At 43.0% G+C, this 15,190-nt stretch overlaps 2 protein-coding genes across 3 annotated transcripts in view; one reads left to right on the forward strand and one right to left on the reverse strand.

The window, feature by feature from the left end:
- Window positions 1-1,551, forward strand: part of LOC120233254 (cytochrome b-c1 complex subunit 2, mitochondrial) — a 28,366-nt gene extending 26,815 nt beyond the window's left edge. The window contains exon 14 of the mRNA XM_039234390.1: window positions 1,287-1,551. Within this exon, the coding sequence (XP_039090321.1) occupies window positions 1,287-1,370 (84 nt within the window). The 3' untranslated portion in view covers window positions 1,371-1,551. The remainder of the gene's footprint in view (window positions 1-1,286) is intronic.
- Window positions 12-14,515, reverse strand: PDZD9 (PDZ domain containing 9). 2 transcript variants are annotated; one of them, XM_039234391.1, is made up of 5 exons: window positions 14,424-14,515; window positions 12,149-12,328; window positions 7,668-7,857; window positions 2,307-3,040; window positions 12-588 (listed from the first exon to the last, which is right to left on the reverse strand). In XM_039234391.1, the coding sequence occupies exons 1-4, from the start codon at window positions 14,452-14,454 to the stop codon at window positions 2,647-2,649; spliced, it is 795 nt and encodes a 264-aa protein (XP_039090322.1). In that variant the 5' UTR covers window positions 14,455-14,515; the 3' UTR covers window positions 12-588; window positions 2,307-2,646. The 2 variants fall into 2 exon arrangements, with proteins under 2 accessions (XP_039090322.1, XP_039090323.1); XM_039234392.1 differs by lacking the exon at window positions 12,149-12,328.
- Window positions 14,516-15,190: the final 675 nt, after the last annotated feature.

The raw sequence follows: 15,190 nt of genomic DNA on the forward strand, positions 1-15,190 counted from the left end.
CCTTGATGATCCAATTTCAGAAGGAATGCATAAGTTCCCTTGGGCTGTATATGTCACTGTCCTGCTGTTTGTCACCTGTCTACCTGGTGTGGAGGTAGGAGGTCCCGTTACGATCACATCTGTAAATGGCTTCCTTATCAACTCAGGGTGTACCTATCTTCCTCATTCAACTAAATTACCTATAGGTTAAACCATTTTAAATTCTTAGAGGTCAAGAAGACTTGAATATTGGTAATTTCCTGTGATTCAATCTAATAGCTGAGTTTTGGTGTTTTTTCCTCCTCCCAAGATATAAACTGTAAGTCCCACACAATCCAGGATCTCAGGATTTTTGCTCTTCTTCTCAGCGGGAGACATTATACTATCGCTGTAATTTTTTTCCCCCACATATATTATTGTGAGACTGAGTTGTTTTGGAAGGCCAGGACCACATCTTCTACCTTTTTGTATTCTCTACTATCCCTAACAAATATATAAACTACAGAATAAATCCAAAATCAGTGGGTTTTCCTAGTTCTTTCCACATGAAAAGTGTTGACGACTCTTGCTTTGTAGAGGTCTCAACCATCTTCTCCCCAACAGCTTCACCTTAATGTAGGGACAATGAAGATAGAAAAAAAAGAAACAGGGTATTTTAAGTTAGTGACCTTGACTTGATTTCACTTGTCCCCTAAGTTCATCAATCCATACCCTTCCAAATGGCTCTCCTCCTTTAGTATACTGTTGTTGTGAGAGTCCCAGCCCAGCTGCCTCTTCGCCATTTCCCTGTGCCTGAGACAGCGTGGGGACTGCTACTCACAGTAGTACCTCTAACCTCAATAGCCAGCCTTTGTGCTTGAAATAGTGGCATAAAGGAAACAGGGATATAAAGTTTGACTTTTATGTTGACGGTGTATTTTTATCAACTCACAGACTATTTGCCATCGTAATATAGAAACAGTAAAGTACTGCCCTGCCTGAGGCCGACTCTGCCCTATTTTGTAATGAGAGTGAGGTTTTCCCTACCCCTTTTTACCAGCTACCCTCCTGTCTGGAGCACCACAATTCTCAGTCACACGTATGAGCAACCATTCAAAGGGACAGCTGAGCTTTTTTTCCTACGTTGTCACATATTGAAGTAATGCACCAGCCCACTCCTGTAGTTAGTCTCGTAAGAGGCTAGTACAGAATTGCTGGCTCAGGATGCCCTGTCTGTCAACTCTTGAAATAACAAAACAGGTAAGTTTATCTACTGGATAATACATTTTCTTACTTGTTAATTTTTCCTGTTGTTTGTTTACTTCAAGGCTGCAAAGAAGTTTGTTTCTGGCCGGAAGTCGATGGCAGCAAGTGGAAATCTGGGGCATACACCTTTCGTTGATGAGTTGTAAATTCTGAACAGGGAAGAGCTGAACGTTTTCTCAGCATAGAGCAGCAAACACATGAAAGTCAAAAATCTCTAATAAAACGTTTTATCTTTTTTTTTTTCAATGAGGTAAAATGTCTTAAAGCATAAATACATAAATTGTTCTCAGCTGACTTAAAGTCAATAAAACATTCTGTTGAAATGTTTTTCTCACGTCTTTGCCATCAGCTAATCAACTATGTATTATATGCTGAGATCTTTGTTTTAGATACTGCAAAGGAGAACAGGAATCTAAGAGTACAGAAGCATCAGAAAATATTAAGATTATTATTGGTGGGCTTTAAAGATAAAACCAGTTTAAAAAATCTGTTCTTTGGGGTCAGAACAATTAAATGGTGAGTTTTACCCCCTTTCTTTACTGCCTTTCTTGCAGTATAGTTATTTCTGAAAAATCTAAATCCCTATTAATCATATCCTTTTTTTTTTTTTTTAAATATTTTTATTTATTTCTAGGAGAGAGAGAGAGAGACAGCGTGAGCAGGGGAGGGTCAGAGAGAGAGGGAGTCACAGACTGAAACAGGCTCCAGGCTCTGAGCTGGCAGTCAGCACAGAGCCCGACGCGGGGCTCGAACCCATGAACCGCAAGATCATGACCTAAGCGAAAGTCGGACGCTTAACCGACTAAGCCACCCAGGTGCCCCCCCTATTAATCATATCCTATATTCCCACTGCCTCATGTTATATCTGATTTATCTTCACTGTGTGACAGAATTCTGTTTCTCATCTTCTCCCTCTCCCTCATCTGTTCCCATTCTGTTTCTTAGGGCTGAAAGGGGGGTTAGGGGAGGAATTTTTATGTGCACAACTAGCCAGAAAATACATCTCTTATTTACTTTAAGTAGGGCATTTGAAGTTTGCAAAACAAACGAAGCTAACTATCTAAATAAAAATTAGTACTTACCTTAAAAAGTGAAATTCTCTATGTTTGTACATTCTGATCTTGGGTTCCTCTGCTGCATGTTGTAAAAGATGAGACATTCTTCTCAGAAGGAAGTGTGTTTATGATGTGAATGATGTTGCCATTTTGAGAATAAGGTAGTAAGGCCTGTCAGACCCCAGGGAAGTCTTTGGACATCACATTGAAGGTCTCTGAAGGCATCAAAATGCACTTGTGAAAGAATTGGTAAGTCTGCACGTATTCCTCCTGTAAGTTTAGCAGACCTGTACATAGCAACGAATGCACAAAAATTAGATGTTTTCAAGATAGATGCCCATGTGATCACCAGTTTGCAGACTGCTGCCTAAGCAACTTTTGATACAGGTTGATCCTTGCCCTTTTCAACATGGGCAAAGTCTTCCAGCCAAAATGCGTCTGAGGTAGAGGAGGCCGTGGAGCTGGAGGAGCTTTTGTTGTCTCGCTTCACCATCGTCCAGTACGGAGAAGGAGGCCTCACTTCTCTCTTGTGATCTCTGTGAATCACCACGTCAGCGTTAATGTCTTTTCCTACGCTGATAGTATGGTTCTTCTTTTTATAGCCATGCCACTCTCTGGAGATAGACATTGGTCTCCTTGCAGAGTGATGCCCAGTGGACCTTGAATATTTATAATAATTGAATGTATCTGAAACTACATCTTCATTGTCATCACTGCTTGTGAAAGAGTCATCTTTTGCCTGCTTAGTTTTCTCTGTTGCGCTGAAATGAAAAAAATAATAATAAAGAAATGGATGCTTAATATCTGCACATTCTTTATTCCCTAAGAAGATGTCTTGTAACCTGCTTTGGTTCATAAAAGAAAGGATATAATTTAGCTTTAGCACTTGTGTGTTATTGAAGTCTTTCTCTCTAAAAGTGTCTTTAAATTTGTTGCTGCTCCTAAACGTAAATCAAATTCTGCCTTAAATTATTTCACATTGCTTTAAAAAGTTAGAAAATGACATAAGCCAGATTACTGACCAGAATATTAGCAGGTCTCAAAGTGTGGGTTAATTTCACTCCAGAATGACAGGTCAACCTGGCCATCTTCTTCACAGAACTCTTCTCGTGGGTCACATGGGGTCAGTAATTACAGGGTCTTACCGATTTCCAGGGTATTTGGGAACTAGTGGGCCTCTACACTAGTCATCAGGAAATCTTTGAGTCTTCTTTTTCCTCCTGAGAACCATCATTTGCCTCTCTTTTGGGTTTACAAATGTGGATTTATATACCACACTCTAAACCTAGGTGTGTGTCATTCACTATTCTACTTCTCTGTTGCTGTCCAAAGGCTTAAAGATTGTTTTGTTACTTGCCCTAATAATTGGCTTTCTTGAGAGCTTGTTTGGAGGTTTTGACAGAGGAAAGCAGCTACTCATGTATGCTTGACTGAAGAATGATCGTCTTCAACTGAGCATGCAGCTCTAGAAGGGATGCATGTGGAGCGGTGAGGGAGGAAGGGGACACCTGGCAATCAATGGGGTGACATGTTGCATCCAGATCACCCTCACATCCCCAACTTAGCTTTCCTGATTGTTGAAACTTGGCCAATGCTTGCCTGCTAGCATCTACAGTTCTCTTGAACTTTTCTAATGTCTGCATACCTATGCTTGCTATTACTTTCCTGAACAAATGCTGTCTGTTACCTGCTGCCCCTCATCCTGGTACTATTGCCCAGCAGATCCAGAACTAGATCTTTGTGATTATACACCTCTGGTACATCTGTCCTGCTAAAAGGAAATAGGAAGTTGTTTTCTTTGCTACTTCCCAATCTTTTAGACTTGCTTGCACGATCACTAATATTCTTGTAGGTGTGACTGTTGTATTTACTCCCAAAACTCTGAATGGTTTTTCCTAAAGTTTCTCTCTTATAATAAACAATTTAGTAACTGAGTCATTTTTATTGAGAGCCACTGGTCTTATTGAGTGATTTTCCTCCTTCCTTGATTTAGTGCTGTGCAAGGAGGTTCAGATCTCAGGACTGGAACAGTTTGTTTCAGACATGCCTAGGACTTCCTTAACAGCACATGAATGAAAAAAAACATCCAGGTTACTTCTTTTTTTTTTTCAGACTGCAAAAAATATCCTTTGTAACTCTGTATTAGGTAACTGTAAAGGACAGGTAGTAGGGCCAGGGTCTTATTAAACTGAAGTAAGATTATAAAGCCACAAGCAAGCAGAGGTCAGAGTTAGTTAGAAACCATTTTCAGTCACTGGGCCTGCCCAGGGCATTATGTGGAATATTTTCCAATGGGCACACAGTACCATCTGCTCCTGAAAAAGGTCATACCAGCTTTGTGTAAGAAGCCTTTTCTTTCCCTTTGTACTCCTTCACTGTCCCTTTCCACATAAATTACTAAAGCGCCTTAGATACAAGCCCTTTGTTTCAAGTTAAGCAAGAGATTTAGAAAGTGGTTGCTATTGTTCTTAAGTCCTGTGGGCTTTACTCTCATACTTGAGTTGTGCTATTTCTGTGTTTCTGTGCTGCTTCTTTGCTTTTGAACAGTCTGTCATTCTTAGATTTTGATATTCTGTATCTCAGACTCTGAACAATTAAAATGCTTAGAAACATAGTCGTTCTATAAGCAAATAATTAAGAACTCAGGCTTGAGAGCTGCACTCCCCTAAACAGGGTCCACCAGCTAGGTGTGGCTGCTAAATTTGAACTGATGAAACTCAAATAAAACTTAAAATTCCGCACTTGCAAATCCTCACATCTGAGGTGCTTGATAGCCGCATGCAGCCATTGGCTACCCCGTGGGACAAAACAGATAAAGAACGTTTACACCACTGCAGTACGTTCTTTTTAGACATTGCTGCTCTTAAGACAGATCTACTCACACGTAGTGCTGTGACAACTGGAAAGTTTACATACACCTTTCTTGGCTTCAGTTTTCTTATATAATCATGATAATAAAAAGAACTGGCCTGAGGAGTAAATGGCATAATACTTGTAAAGCAGTGTCTACCACATAGTAAGCAATGAGTAAGTGTTCACTGTTATCATTAATGATTCTTAACTAAATCATGATTGGTTTGGTTATTGAGGGGAAAACTTGTCCCTAACCTGTGCCTGATCTAAGGGGACAGCTGGTACCCAGCTCTGGTCCACTGTCACCATGTGAGGACACAAGCCCATCTGATTTTTCAGGAGAAACCAGACCAGAGCTGCGTACCAGCCTATCTTCTGATTTTTCAGGAGAAACCAGAGATGCAGATAATTTCCATGAAACCTTAGATGTGTAAGTTTGGCAACTAATTCAAATATTTTTCATTTAAAAATTTTGAAATATATAGAAAAATGAAAACAGATTTAATAAAAAAAATTATAAACACTTTGCTAGCCCCTGGAAAAGCCCCTCTGTGTCTTCCCTTCTCTCTACAGGTCACTGCTATTGTAGCTTTTTAAAATGCTGTGGGAGGCTAGCAAAGCACATCTGTTGGCCATATCAGTCCCTTGGACCAAAAGTTGGAATGTCTGAAGTAATGTCTTTGCAGTGTGGGCCATTTTTTAGTCCTTAGTAAAGTTCCTAGCCGGATTTCCCTGAGCCCATCCCAATAACCAAAGATACACAGCTCTAGCAACTAGTGCTCAGAAACCCTGTCAAATTAATAAGGACCACTCTTGCATCAGAGCACTGAACTTGTCACTGGAGAAGGACCTAATGTCCTACATGTCCTCATGTTCTACAGAACTTCCTCATGTATCTGATCCTCAGAAGAGTCTTGATACTCATTTGTAACAGATAAACAAGCTCTCAGAGATTAAGTGATTTGCCTGAGCTTCAAAGCTGGATTTTCATTTTCATTCATTGAATAAATGAGCTGTCAGCCACTTGAAAGTCTTGTGGTTGATTTAGCCTAACAATGCAGACTTAGTCCTTGCCTTCAGTTTATGTTCTCCCATGGCAACATAGTAAACAGTAGACTGTACAGATTGCTTCATTGAAATTAGGATATTGCTGTGAAGGAGATACACAGGTTGCTCTAAAAGCATATGCCAGATGGACGAGACAGTGTTTTAATGCTTCCTAACTTAGAAAGGCCCCTTGCAAAAAGTTTGCACTGTGAGCCTTCAATGGTGAGTAATGACAGAGTCCTAAGCATGTTGCACACAGAGAAGAGGAAGTGCAAAGCCCAAGGCAAAGAGAAACAGAAGGCAAAAAAGCTGAAAGGCAGAGTGGACTAGAGCGGGAAGGGGAGAGCAGTATGAGGGGAGGCTGCGGGATACAGACCCCAGCCAATGCGGTAGCACAGACCAGTGTAAGGGTTTGTGCATTTATCCTGAGAACAGAAGGTCTGCAAAGATTTTAAGCATGAACATGTCACACTCAAATTTCACTATAAAAGAATTGTTCTGTATAGCAAATGAATAGGGGACAAGAGTAGATTGTGGCCCTGACTAGGGTGATGATAGTGGCCAGAGAGAAATGGACAAATGTGAGAGGTAATTGGAAGGTAAAGTGGCAAGTTTCTTGGGCAGAAACAAGGGAGATGGAGAAAGCTGGCCTAGCCCCTAAATTTCTGACTTGTTCAACTCGTCAAATGCTCCGCCAGTAAGATAGGACCACTCCAAGGAGATCAGCAGTTAGCTGGCTCTTGACTTTTAGGCATAATGAGTGTGAGGGGTTTGTGATACATCCAAATGGAGCTACCAGGTGGGAGAGTAAATGTTGTAAAGATACAGGTTTGAAGATCGTACAATTTGAAAATCACTCCTGTAGGGAGAGTGACAGAAACTACAGATCAGTGAGCATGCCCAGGAGACTGAGAGAAGGAAGCCAAAGATGTGGCGCTGGGGGATTCCAAGACAGAAGCCTGGGGAAGATGTTTCAACAGGAGAGGGGGTGGGGGTTGGACAGGGTCAAATGTTGCTCAGAAGCTGCACACAATGACGACTTGAGAAGAGTCTACTGGAATGGGCAACTGGAATGGGGGGCGGGGGGGGGTGCAGGGAGAGGGCAACACAGTCAAGGCGGGGTTCATGAAGATGGCAGAGGCTTAAAGCCTTACATGTTACTGAGAAGGATCCAGAGAAAAGCTGATTGTGCAAAAGACAAATGAGGGAATGGGATCCACAGCACATGTTTAAGGCTGACTCTGGACAAAGGGACATGTTGCAGGTAGATTTGGAGGCCAAGTTCCCACTGGATGGTTCTCTTGTTTTAGCTCCAGGCTCAAGGCTCTTGCCTCTCTCAATCTGCCACACATTAGGTACTGCAGATTGTACTTCTCCAGAAGGATTTAAAACCCACTAAATTACTGTGGCGGTTTCACCAATACCACGTGCTTCGCATGCCCCGGGGAACTGTGGCACAACAAAGTTTTCCTAAAATGAATGACTTACCATGTTACTGGGAATTTGGTCTCAGGGATTAAATCGTATATTTCTTGCCATTCTTGGGGTATGTCAATAAAATCTCGGTAAATCTTGATTTGTAGCACTGTTCCTATGGTGATGTGTTGCAAAAGTTTTAAAAATTCTCGAAGAGTATATCCTAACACATTGGCATGGCCAACACTAATCAGAACATCACCTGAAGAGGGAAAAAATTATCAGTAAAATTAAAATAATGCGTCAGTGGGCTCATATCACTTCTGGTTTTACTGTGACGTATTTCATTTTATGAGTTCATATTGTTGGTTCATTTTGAACCAAAATCAGGCGCCAGCCTTTATTTAATAAAAATGACCATCTAGGTGACATGAATATCCTTTGCATAAGGAAGGATATATGCAAGATGTTTCTTAATAGCGGTGTAGTGGTAGATATTGTATCATGTTTTTATAGTATTTCTTTAGTCCTTGGTGTGACAGTGGCTAAAAATCATTTATAATCTGAACCATCATTTAGGATTCTAAAAATGTATGTCTTGAGTAAAATGAATAGCTATTACTATTAAAGAAAAAAACCACTAAGTGAATAAATGACCTACTTTCTATTGTACCCGCCTGGCAATTTCCAATGCCCTCCACTGTAAATATTAACATAAAGCCCTTCATTTTACTTTTCTGCCTTGTACAGTATTAGTTGAACAAGTAATTCTGTATGAAATGATGGACAGTTAGCATGCTTTAATTAAGCTTAAGATGCATATACAGAGAGTATGTTGGATAAAGTAATCTGACAGCTAGATTGCCTATTTTAGGGCATTGCTGTTCAGGGAGGGAAGTATGATGGTCAACCATAGAGCTTCTGATCTCCCGGCAAGTGGGAAGAAAACCACATCTTGAATAGCAAGCCCCTGGACCCCCAAAGTGCATATGAAAAACACCAATTACTTTGTGCACGCCTCCCTGCTGCCAGCAGCTAGGGCATGGACACAGAAACTAGATCCAGACGCTGGGCACTCCCACCTAGGTCACTGAACCTGGGCAGGGGATGCAGCTGGGTGACAGGAGCATCTGGCTTCCAGGAATAGTTATATATGGCCCTGTGTTCTCTCATCATTTTCCAAGCTGGTTCTCCAGCCTTTCTGGCATTTCTGTCAGACTCAATGTTCTAAGTTCAGTGCCTTAATAGCCACTGTTTTCTATTGCTTACAGTGAAGAATCCTGACTAATGCAAGGACATTCAGCGAGAGAGGAAGGAATACAAAGAAAGTACTTCTTAAGGGCTCATATTAGGTAAAATCTTAGTCTTCATATCTTACTAGAACTAACCACCTGCTAAATGGTAATGGAGACTTTATCGCTAATACTGGATAAAGGGACTCCAATGAAGTCCCAAAGGATGTGTTCATCTCTCTGTGTATGAGAAGCTAGGGACCCACCAGTTACCCTCATTCCCAGTCAGAAGCCTAACCTCCAAAGTGGAAAAAGGATGCAGTGCCTTCTGTGATTACAACACCCCACTGTGCTGTAGTTGGGAATTAAGCTGATCTCAAAGGAAGCCTCCAAGGAATGCCAAGGACAAACTTCCACAGTGCTATATCCTATCAGAAACTTAAGTTTAAAAGTACTAAAGAAAAGGATACTTGGAAGGGTAAAGAAAAACCTACTTTGGTCTTAAAAAGTAGCTGATAGTAAAACCAGCCAAGCATCTGCAGCTAACCTCAGAATGAAACAAGCTTCTTCCAGCTACCTGCAGGGTGTGCAATCTGAAACAGCTGTTCATCCTACAGAGGTTAATTACAATGGCAAAAAAAACCCCAAAAAACAACAACAAAAAACCCCACCTCACTGGATGAGCTTACGTGCCTAATGTTAAAAGGAATGTTTATAGCTGAATATGGCTTGGCATTCTGCTTAATTACGTTGTTAAAGGATGCTTTTTTATCAAGAGGGCAGAAAATAAACACCTTAATTCCCTGACCATCCTGGCCATAAACCAAAAGTGTCATTGTATGAATGTGATTACTCTGGCAACAGATATGAACATTGCCCTTCATAAAGAAACACCAATCCGGTGTTTATGAATACCAACCTTGTTACACTTTTTTTTTCCTGTTTTAATGGGCTGTAGGAACCACATTATTATAAACTTTGTCTCGATTACCTATATTAAATCAACTTTGCAGCAGCCAAGCGACTACTGAAAAATAGATTTTTATTTATTTTTCTCCATCTCTCCCAACAAGGCTGTCAGTTCCATAGCTCCGGGTGGTTAGAGACCACATCTGTTTGGCTTACCATTATGTCCCCAAGCCTAGCAGGACACTGCACGCGGTAAACATTCAGGAAATGCTTATTGGATGAATGTGGCCAGTATATGACTTGTATTTACCTTCAAAGCTATACTATTTCTTAAGACTAGCTACCAGTTTATTTAAAGTCATATTGGCCAAAAGGAATTTAAATTTAGCCAGAATAAACTAACAACTGAACTAACATTCAATAGGAAATGAACCCCTATTTTGAAACACCAGAAGATAAAAATGTAGAACACGTGGATGAGAAATAACGAGGCTGGGCGGTAACAGTGTCAGAGAAACAGCAGGTCTGTGGGACTATCCCCTCTGAAAATCTCATTCGTTGTTAAAAGGACTGAATTCTGGTCTCTGAAACCAAGACCCTGAAGAGAACTGACTCTATCATGAAGAGATTTGGGACTCTGGACTCTCTCTGGTAAATCTCACTTCTAGTCAAAAGTGTGGGCTCTCTGGGGTGTGGGGGAAGGTCATGGGTTGGAGTCCCAGCTCTGCCCACCCACTTAGCTGTTTATTTACCAACTTACCTCATCTCTCCAACCCTCTGTATTGTGTTATCGACCTTCCAGGAGTTTGAAAAGGCTATACTAGATAATAGATGTGGAAACACTCTGCACATTGCCGGTGACAAATACTTATTATTCGTTTATTAACATACAGACATAATAAATGCGCCAGCACTAAAGGTAAATCCTGGATTTAAAAGATGAATTCAAGACTTCCTCTGACCTCAAGGAGCCCACTAACCGTAGCCACACCATGAGGTTGTTTCCCGTGCATAAAAGCACACTCCTGCCCCATTCCAACAAGTAAGTGTGTGCTCTGGTTATCAACTAGCACATGTCACCTGACCCCAGAGAAGCTGAGGAGAATAAGCAGAAAAGCTCATTGAGACCTGTCCTGGACTTCTGGTCTAGAAAAGTCCATAACTCTCTACCTGGTGCTTTGTTCCCAAGCACCAAGCACTGACATTTGGAGAGAATGTTTTGGATTATAAGGTGAGGTAAACTTCGATAAATGGCATCATTTATCTATTTTCTTTATGATCTATTTTCTTTAATCCCCTGCTTCTAACCCAAGCTGCAGTTAGAATCACCTGAGGAGCTTTTAAACCATGAACTGCCCTATCCCCAATCCCATACCAATTGAATCAGAACCTCTGGGGAGATGGGGCCTAGGCATCTCAGTTTTAAAAGCTCCCAACGTGATTCTAATAACTAACTAGCATTACAAACCAGTAATTTAATCCACTGGGGCTCCTGTACCACAATCATTTTTGGAAGGAAGGGAGCAAGGGAGAAAGTAAGGAAGGAAAGAAGAAAGCCACAAGTCAGGTAACTAAGAACAACAGCCTGAGAGAAATGATTGCCAGTATTTCCATAGAACTGTAGTTTTCAACGCACTTTCATAAAAATTCTCTCTCCAAATCCTAGCAACCTCTGATGAGGGTGGTTATTATACCAATTTAGAGTGAGGTGACTGAGGCCTGGAAGGTTAAATGACTTTGCCCAGGGTCACAGAACTAGAAAGTGACAGTGCCTGGGCCTGAGAATTCAGGCCCAGCCCTAGAATTGGAAAACATGCCTTGAACTGGATGGAAAATTCATTCACCCAAAGACAAGAGAAGCGGGAGGGTGCTGATCAAAGGCCTTGGGCTCTGAAGTCTAACAGAGAGGGTTCAAATCCCTGATCCCTGGTGTGACAATGAGCAATTTAATAAATGTCTGACTCCTTACCTGTAAGATGGTTTAACACAGAATCTACCTTAGGGATGGTCAGGAGGGTGAAATGAGATCATGCATCTAAATGTTAATTATGATTAATACTGCCTACCTAAAAGAAGAAAAGTTTGCCCACAGAGAGCCATAAACCCTGGAATGACACCATCCCACTTGCCACATGGGGATTAACCTGGACGAGGAATTCAGTCTCACTGTGCCCCAGTTTCTTCCCCCGTGAAGGAACTCCCAGGGCATGACAATAGTTCCTACCTGGAGATTTGTTGCTAGAATTCAGTGAATAAATACAACAGCGAAGGTTAATAAAGTGCTAGCAACCAGCTGGCCTACAGAAAGCTCTCAAACAATGTCATCATCATTATTGTGGTTACACTAAAACCTATCAGCCGGAGTCTCCCCGAAGGCAGATAGGAGGAAGGCAGGGAGGGAACCACAGTCACCTGGCTGGAGTTTTCCGTCCCTGGCTGCAGCCCCCTTCTGGATGAGGTGGGTGATCTGGAGGTAGGGCCCATGCTGGATGATGATCAGTCCTAAGCCCAGGTTGCTCACAGTGAGTTTGGTCTGCTGAGTTTTGCTCAAGTTGTGTATGGATGACTTGACATTGAAGCCGATATTTTTGCCTAACGAAAAGAGGGAGACATTTTTTAATCCTTCACCTAGACAGCAGCATGACAGTGTCACTGGAGTTCTAAAGCCAGATCCCTGGGGCAGTTCCTCAACCTCTCTATTCCTCAGTTTCCTCATCAGCAAAGTGAGGACAGTAAGTGTCTAGCTTGGAGACTTGTTATGAGAATAAATGAGACAGAGGGCTTTGCACAGTGCCTAGCACCTGCTGAGTGCTTAATTAATGTCAGTCATTAGGTATTCACTTGACAAATGTTTCTTGATGCAGGCAGCATGCTAGGAAATAGCAGTTTCTTGCCCTTATGGATCCTTCAGCTTAGCGGAAGAGACAGATACTAATCAGTCACATAAATATATGCTGAATAACAAACTGTAACACGTGCTATGAAGGAAAAATACAGACAGCTCTGAAGAAGACTAACAGGAGGCCAAGGTATCCTGCAGGGAATGCAGTTCAGGCTTCATACAGGAGGCAAAATTTGAATTGAGGTCAAAAAGACCAACAGGAAATCTTTAGACAAAGGAGGGTAGGAGGGAGCAGATTGGATCAAGGCTCTGAGACAGGAAAGAACAGAGAGATGCACTGGAGCACTCATGAGGAGCAAAGTCACAGCAGACCTGGGTGGCCTCATGGGCTTACCTCACTGGAAAAGCTTAGGAGCAATTTAAGCAGGACTCCGTAACATTTGCATTGTCTTAAAACAAAACAAATGAACCCTGCTGGCTGCCGTGCATGCCCTGTAGGATCCAGAGGAAGTGGGAAGTCAACGTCTTCCCCTAGTCACCCAAGCATGCCATGGTGACGTCAGTGAAATTAGAAGTAAAAGATCATTTGGGAGGAAAATCTGGGAACATGGGTGGTGGTGGAGGCGTGCTGAAGTATGTTTTCTACAGAACTGATTCTCACAAGAAAAGTTTCAAAGACTATCGAGTAATTTATTTCTTTGTTTTAATGTTTTATTTATTTCTGACAGAGACAGAGAGAGAGAGAGAGAGGCAGGCAGCGTGAGCAGAGGAGGATCAGAGAAAGAGGGAGACACAGAATCTGAAGCAGGCTCCAGGCTCTGAGCTGTCAGCACAGAGCCGGATGCAGGACTCAAACCTACCAACTAGGGGATCATGACCTGAGCTGAAGTCGGACACTCAACTGACTGAGCCACCCAGGCACCCCGACTATCGACTGATATAAAACAAGTTATTTTCCCAAGAGAAAGCTTCTCAGAAGACTCAATTTCAGTACACAGGAAGCTTCTGGGGACATTTGTTTTCAGCAGCTTTTCCTGAAGTACAAGTGACAAGCCTTTGCCAAATCCATGTGACTGTGGAGTTGGGCGGGGGGGGGGGGGGAGCCCAAGAGGCCTGCTGAGGGAGGGGTGCCTCCTGTTCCCCCACCCCCAGGTTCATGACGCTTCCCTCTACGTAAGTGTACTTGCTCTCTCAAAGCTCACCTTTCCCCAAACCACAGAGACACTCTAGAAAGTAAAGTAACCCAGTATAAAGAAGGTACCACATTCAGAGACTTTTCGGGATTCTAGGAGCCACTTGGAGTGGGTCGGACCTTTCTTCAGCCTCTAGCTCCTGAGCATACAGAGAAGTGGCATCTCAGGCAAGGTCTGAGTTCCAACCTCAGCTTGCCACTTAAGTGTGCTTATATTAAAATAATCTATGAGGCCCAGTCTCAAAAGACAGCAGGGTTAAGGGAAAGAAGGCAGACTCAAAGGACTCCGTACCATACGATTCCACTTTTATGACACTCTCTGTGGAAAGGGCAAAACTACAGGAAACAGTTCAGGAGTGTCAGGCACTGAAGTGCAGGCTGGTGGCAAAGGAGAGCAAAGTAATCTGGGGAGGGTAGGAACTTCCACATCTTGATGGTGGTGGCGGGTATACGTGGGTATTCATTCACTGAGAGCTATAGACTAAAAATGGGGGGGGGAAGGGAGGCTCTTACTGTATGTAAATTATAGTTTGGTAAGCAAATGATGCCGGGGGCTACCTCCCAGGCCGAGTGTGACGCTCCCATTTTACAGGGGAGGCAAAGTGATGAAGGCTCTGTCTCAGGGCGTCACCCGCTCCCCGCTCCCCAGTTACCTTTTCTGCTTTTGTCTGGGGCCTTCTCCATGGCCCCAGGAGGGCCGGCCGCTCAAGAGGGCCTCCCGGAGCCGAAGCTGGAGTGGGTCCAACTCCCAACTGTTTCGAACCCGCGAGAAGCCGCGCATTGCGGGCTGACCGCGGACGACTGGGGACCCCGGGCGGCGAGGAGACTTCCGGCGCTGCCCCTCGGGATGGACGCCAGGGGGCAGACGTGGGGCATCCCTACGGTCACAAGGCCTCAGTGGACCCGGAAAAAGGAGTGAGTGAAAATTTTGGCGGAGAGCAAACTTGTTCAGGGCGTAGCACAGTGTCTCACGCACACAGGGTTCATTATCCCTTCTTGGAAAACAGCTGAAGTGGGGAAGATGGAGGAAGCACAAAGGCGGGTGTGGCAAAGGTGTGAAATTGTGGGGCCGAGGCGGACCCCACCTAGAAGACCATAGAAGAGCACAGAATCCCCTGCTGAGCTCCCAGTAATGGTATTTTTAAATATTGTTGCATCAACAGTTCCAATTGTTTTGGAACTGCACTGTTTTCGTGGATGTTTTGAATGAGAAAAGGGGCCAAGGGTGGCTGGGGGGGGGGGGGGGGGAATGAGTCACGATTAGGAGAGGAAGTAATTCTTCCTTCTTTTTTCCAAAATAATCTTTCCTCCCACACACACATTCACTCATAGGACAAATATTTACTGGAAGCCCGCTCTGTGGTTCGTGCTGATGCTGGGGACACAACAGTTGGTGAAACAAACAAGGGCCCTCTCCTTT

Source organism: Hyaena hyaena, unplaced genomic scaffold (genome assembly GCF_003009895.1).
Source record: "Hyaena hyaena isolate Hyena2069 unplaced genomic scaffold, ASM300989v1 scaffold_88, whole genome shotgun sequence".
NCBI classification, from domain to species: Eukaryota; Metazoa; Chordata; class Mammalia; order Carnivora; family Hyaenidae; genus Hyaena; species Hyaena hyaena.

Coding starts and splice junctions, on each gene's coding strand:
- PDZD9 (XM_039234391.1), bottom strand. CDS start 14,454: ATGGAGAAGGCCCCAGACAAAAGCAGAAAAG. Junction 7,858..12,148: donor GGACGGAAAACTCCAGCCAG/GTGACTGTGGTT, acceptor TTCCCTCTTCAG/GTGATGTTCTGATTAGTGTT. Junction 3,041..7,667: donor ACCAAATTCCCAGTAACATG/GTAAGTCATTCA, acceptor TTTTCATTTCAG/CGCAACAGAGAAAACTAAGC.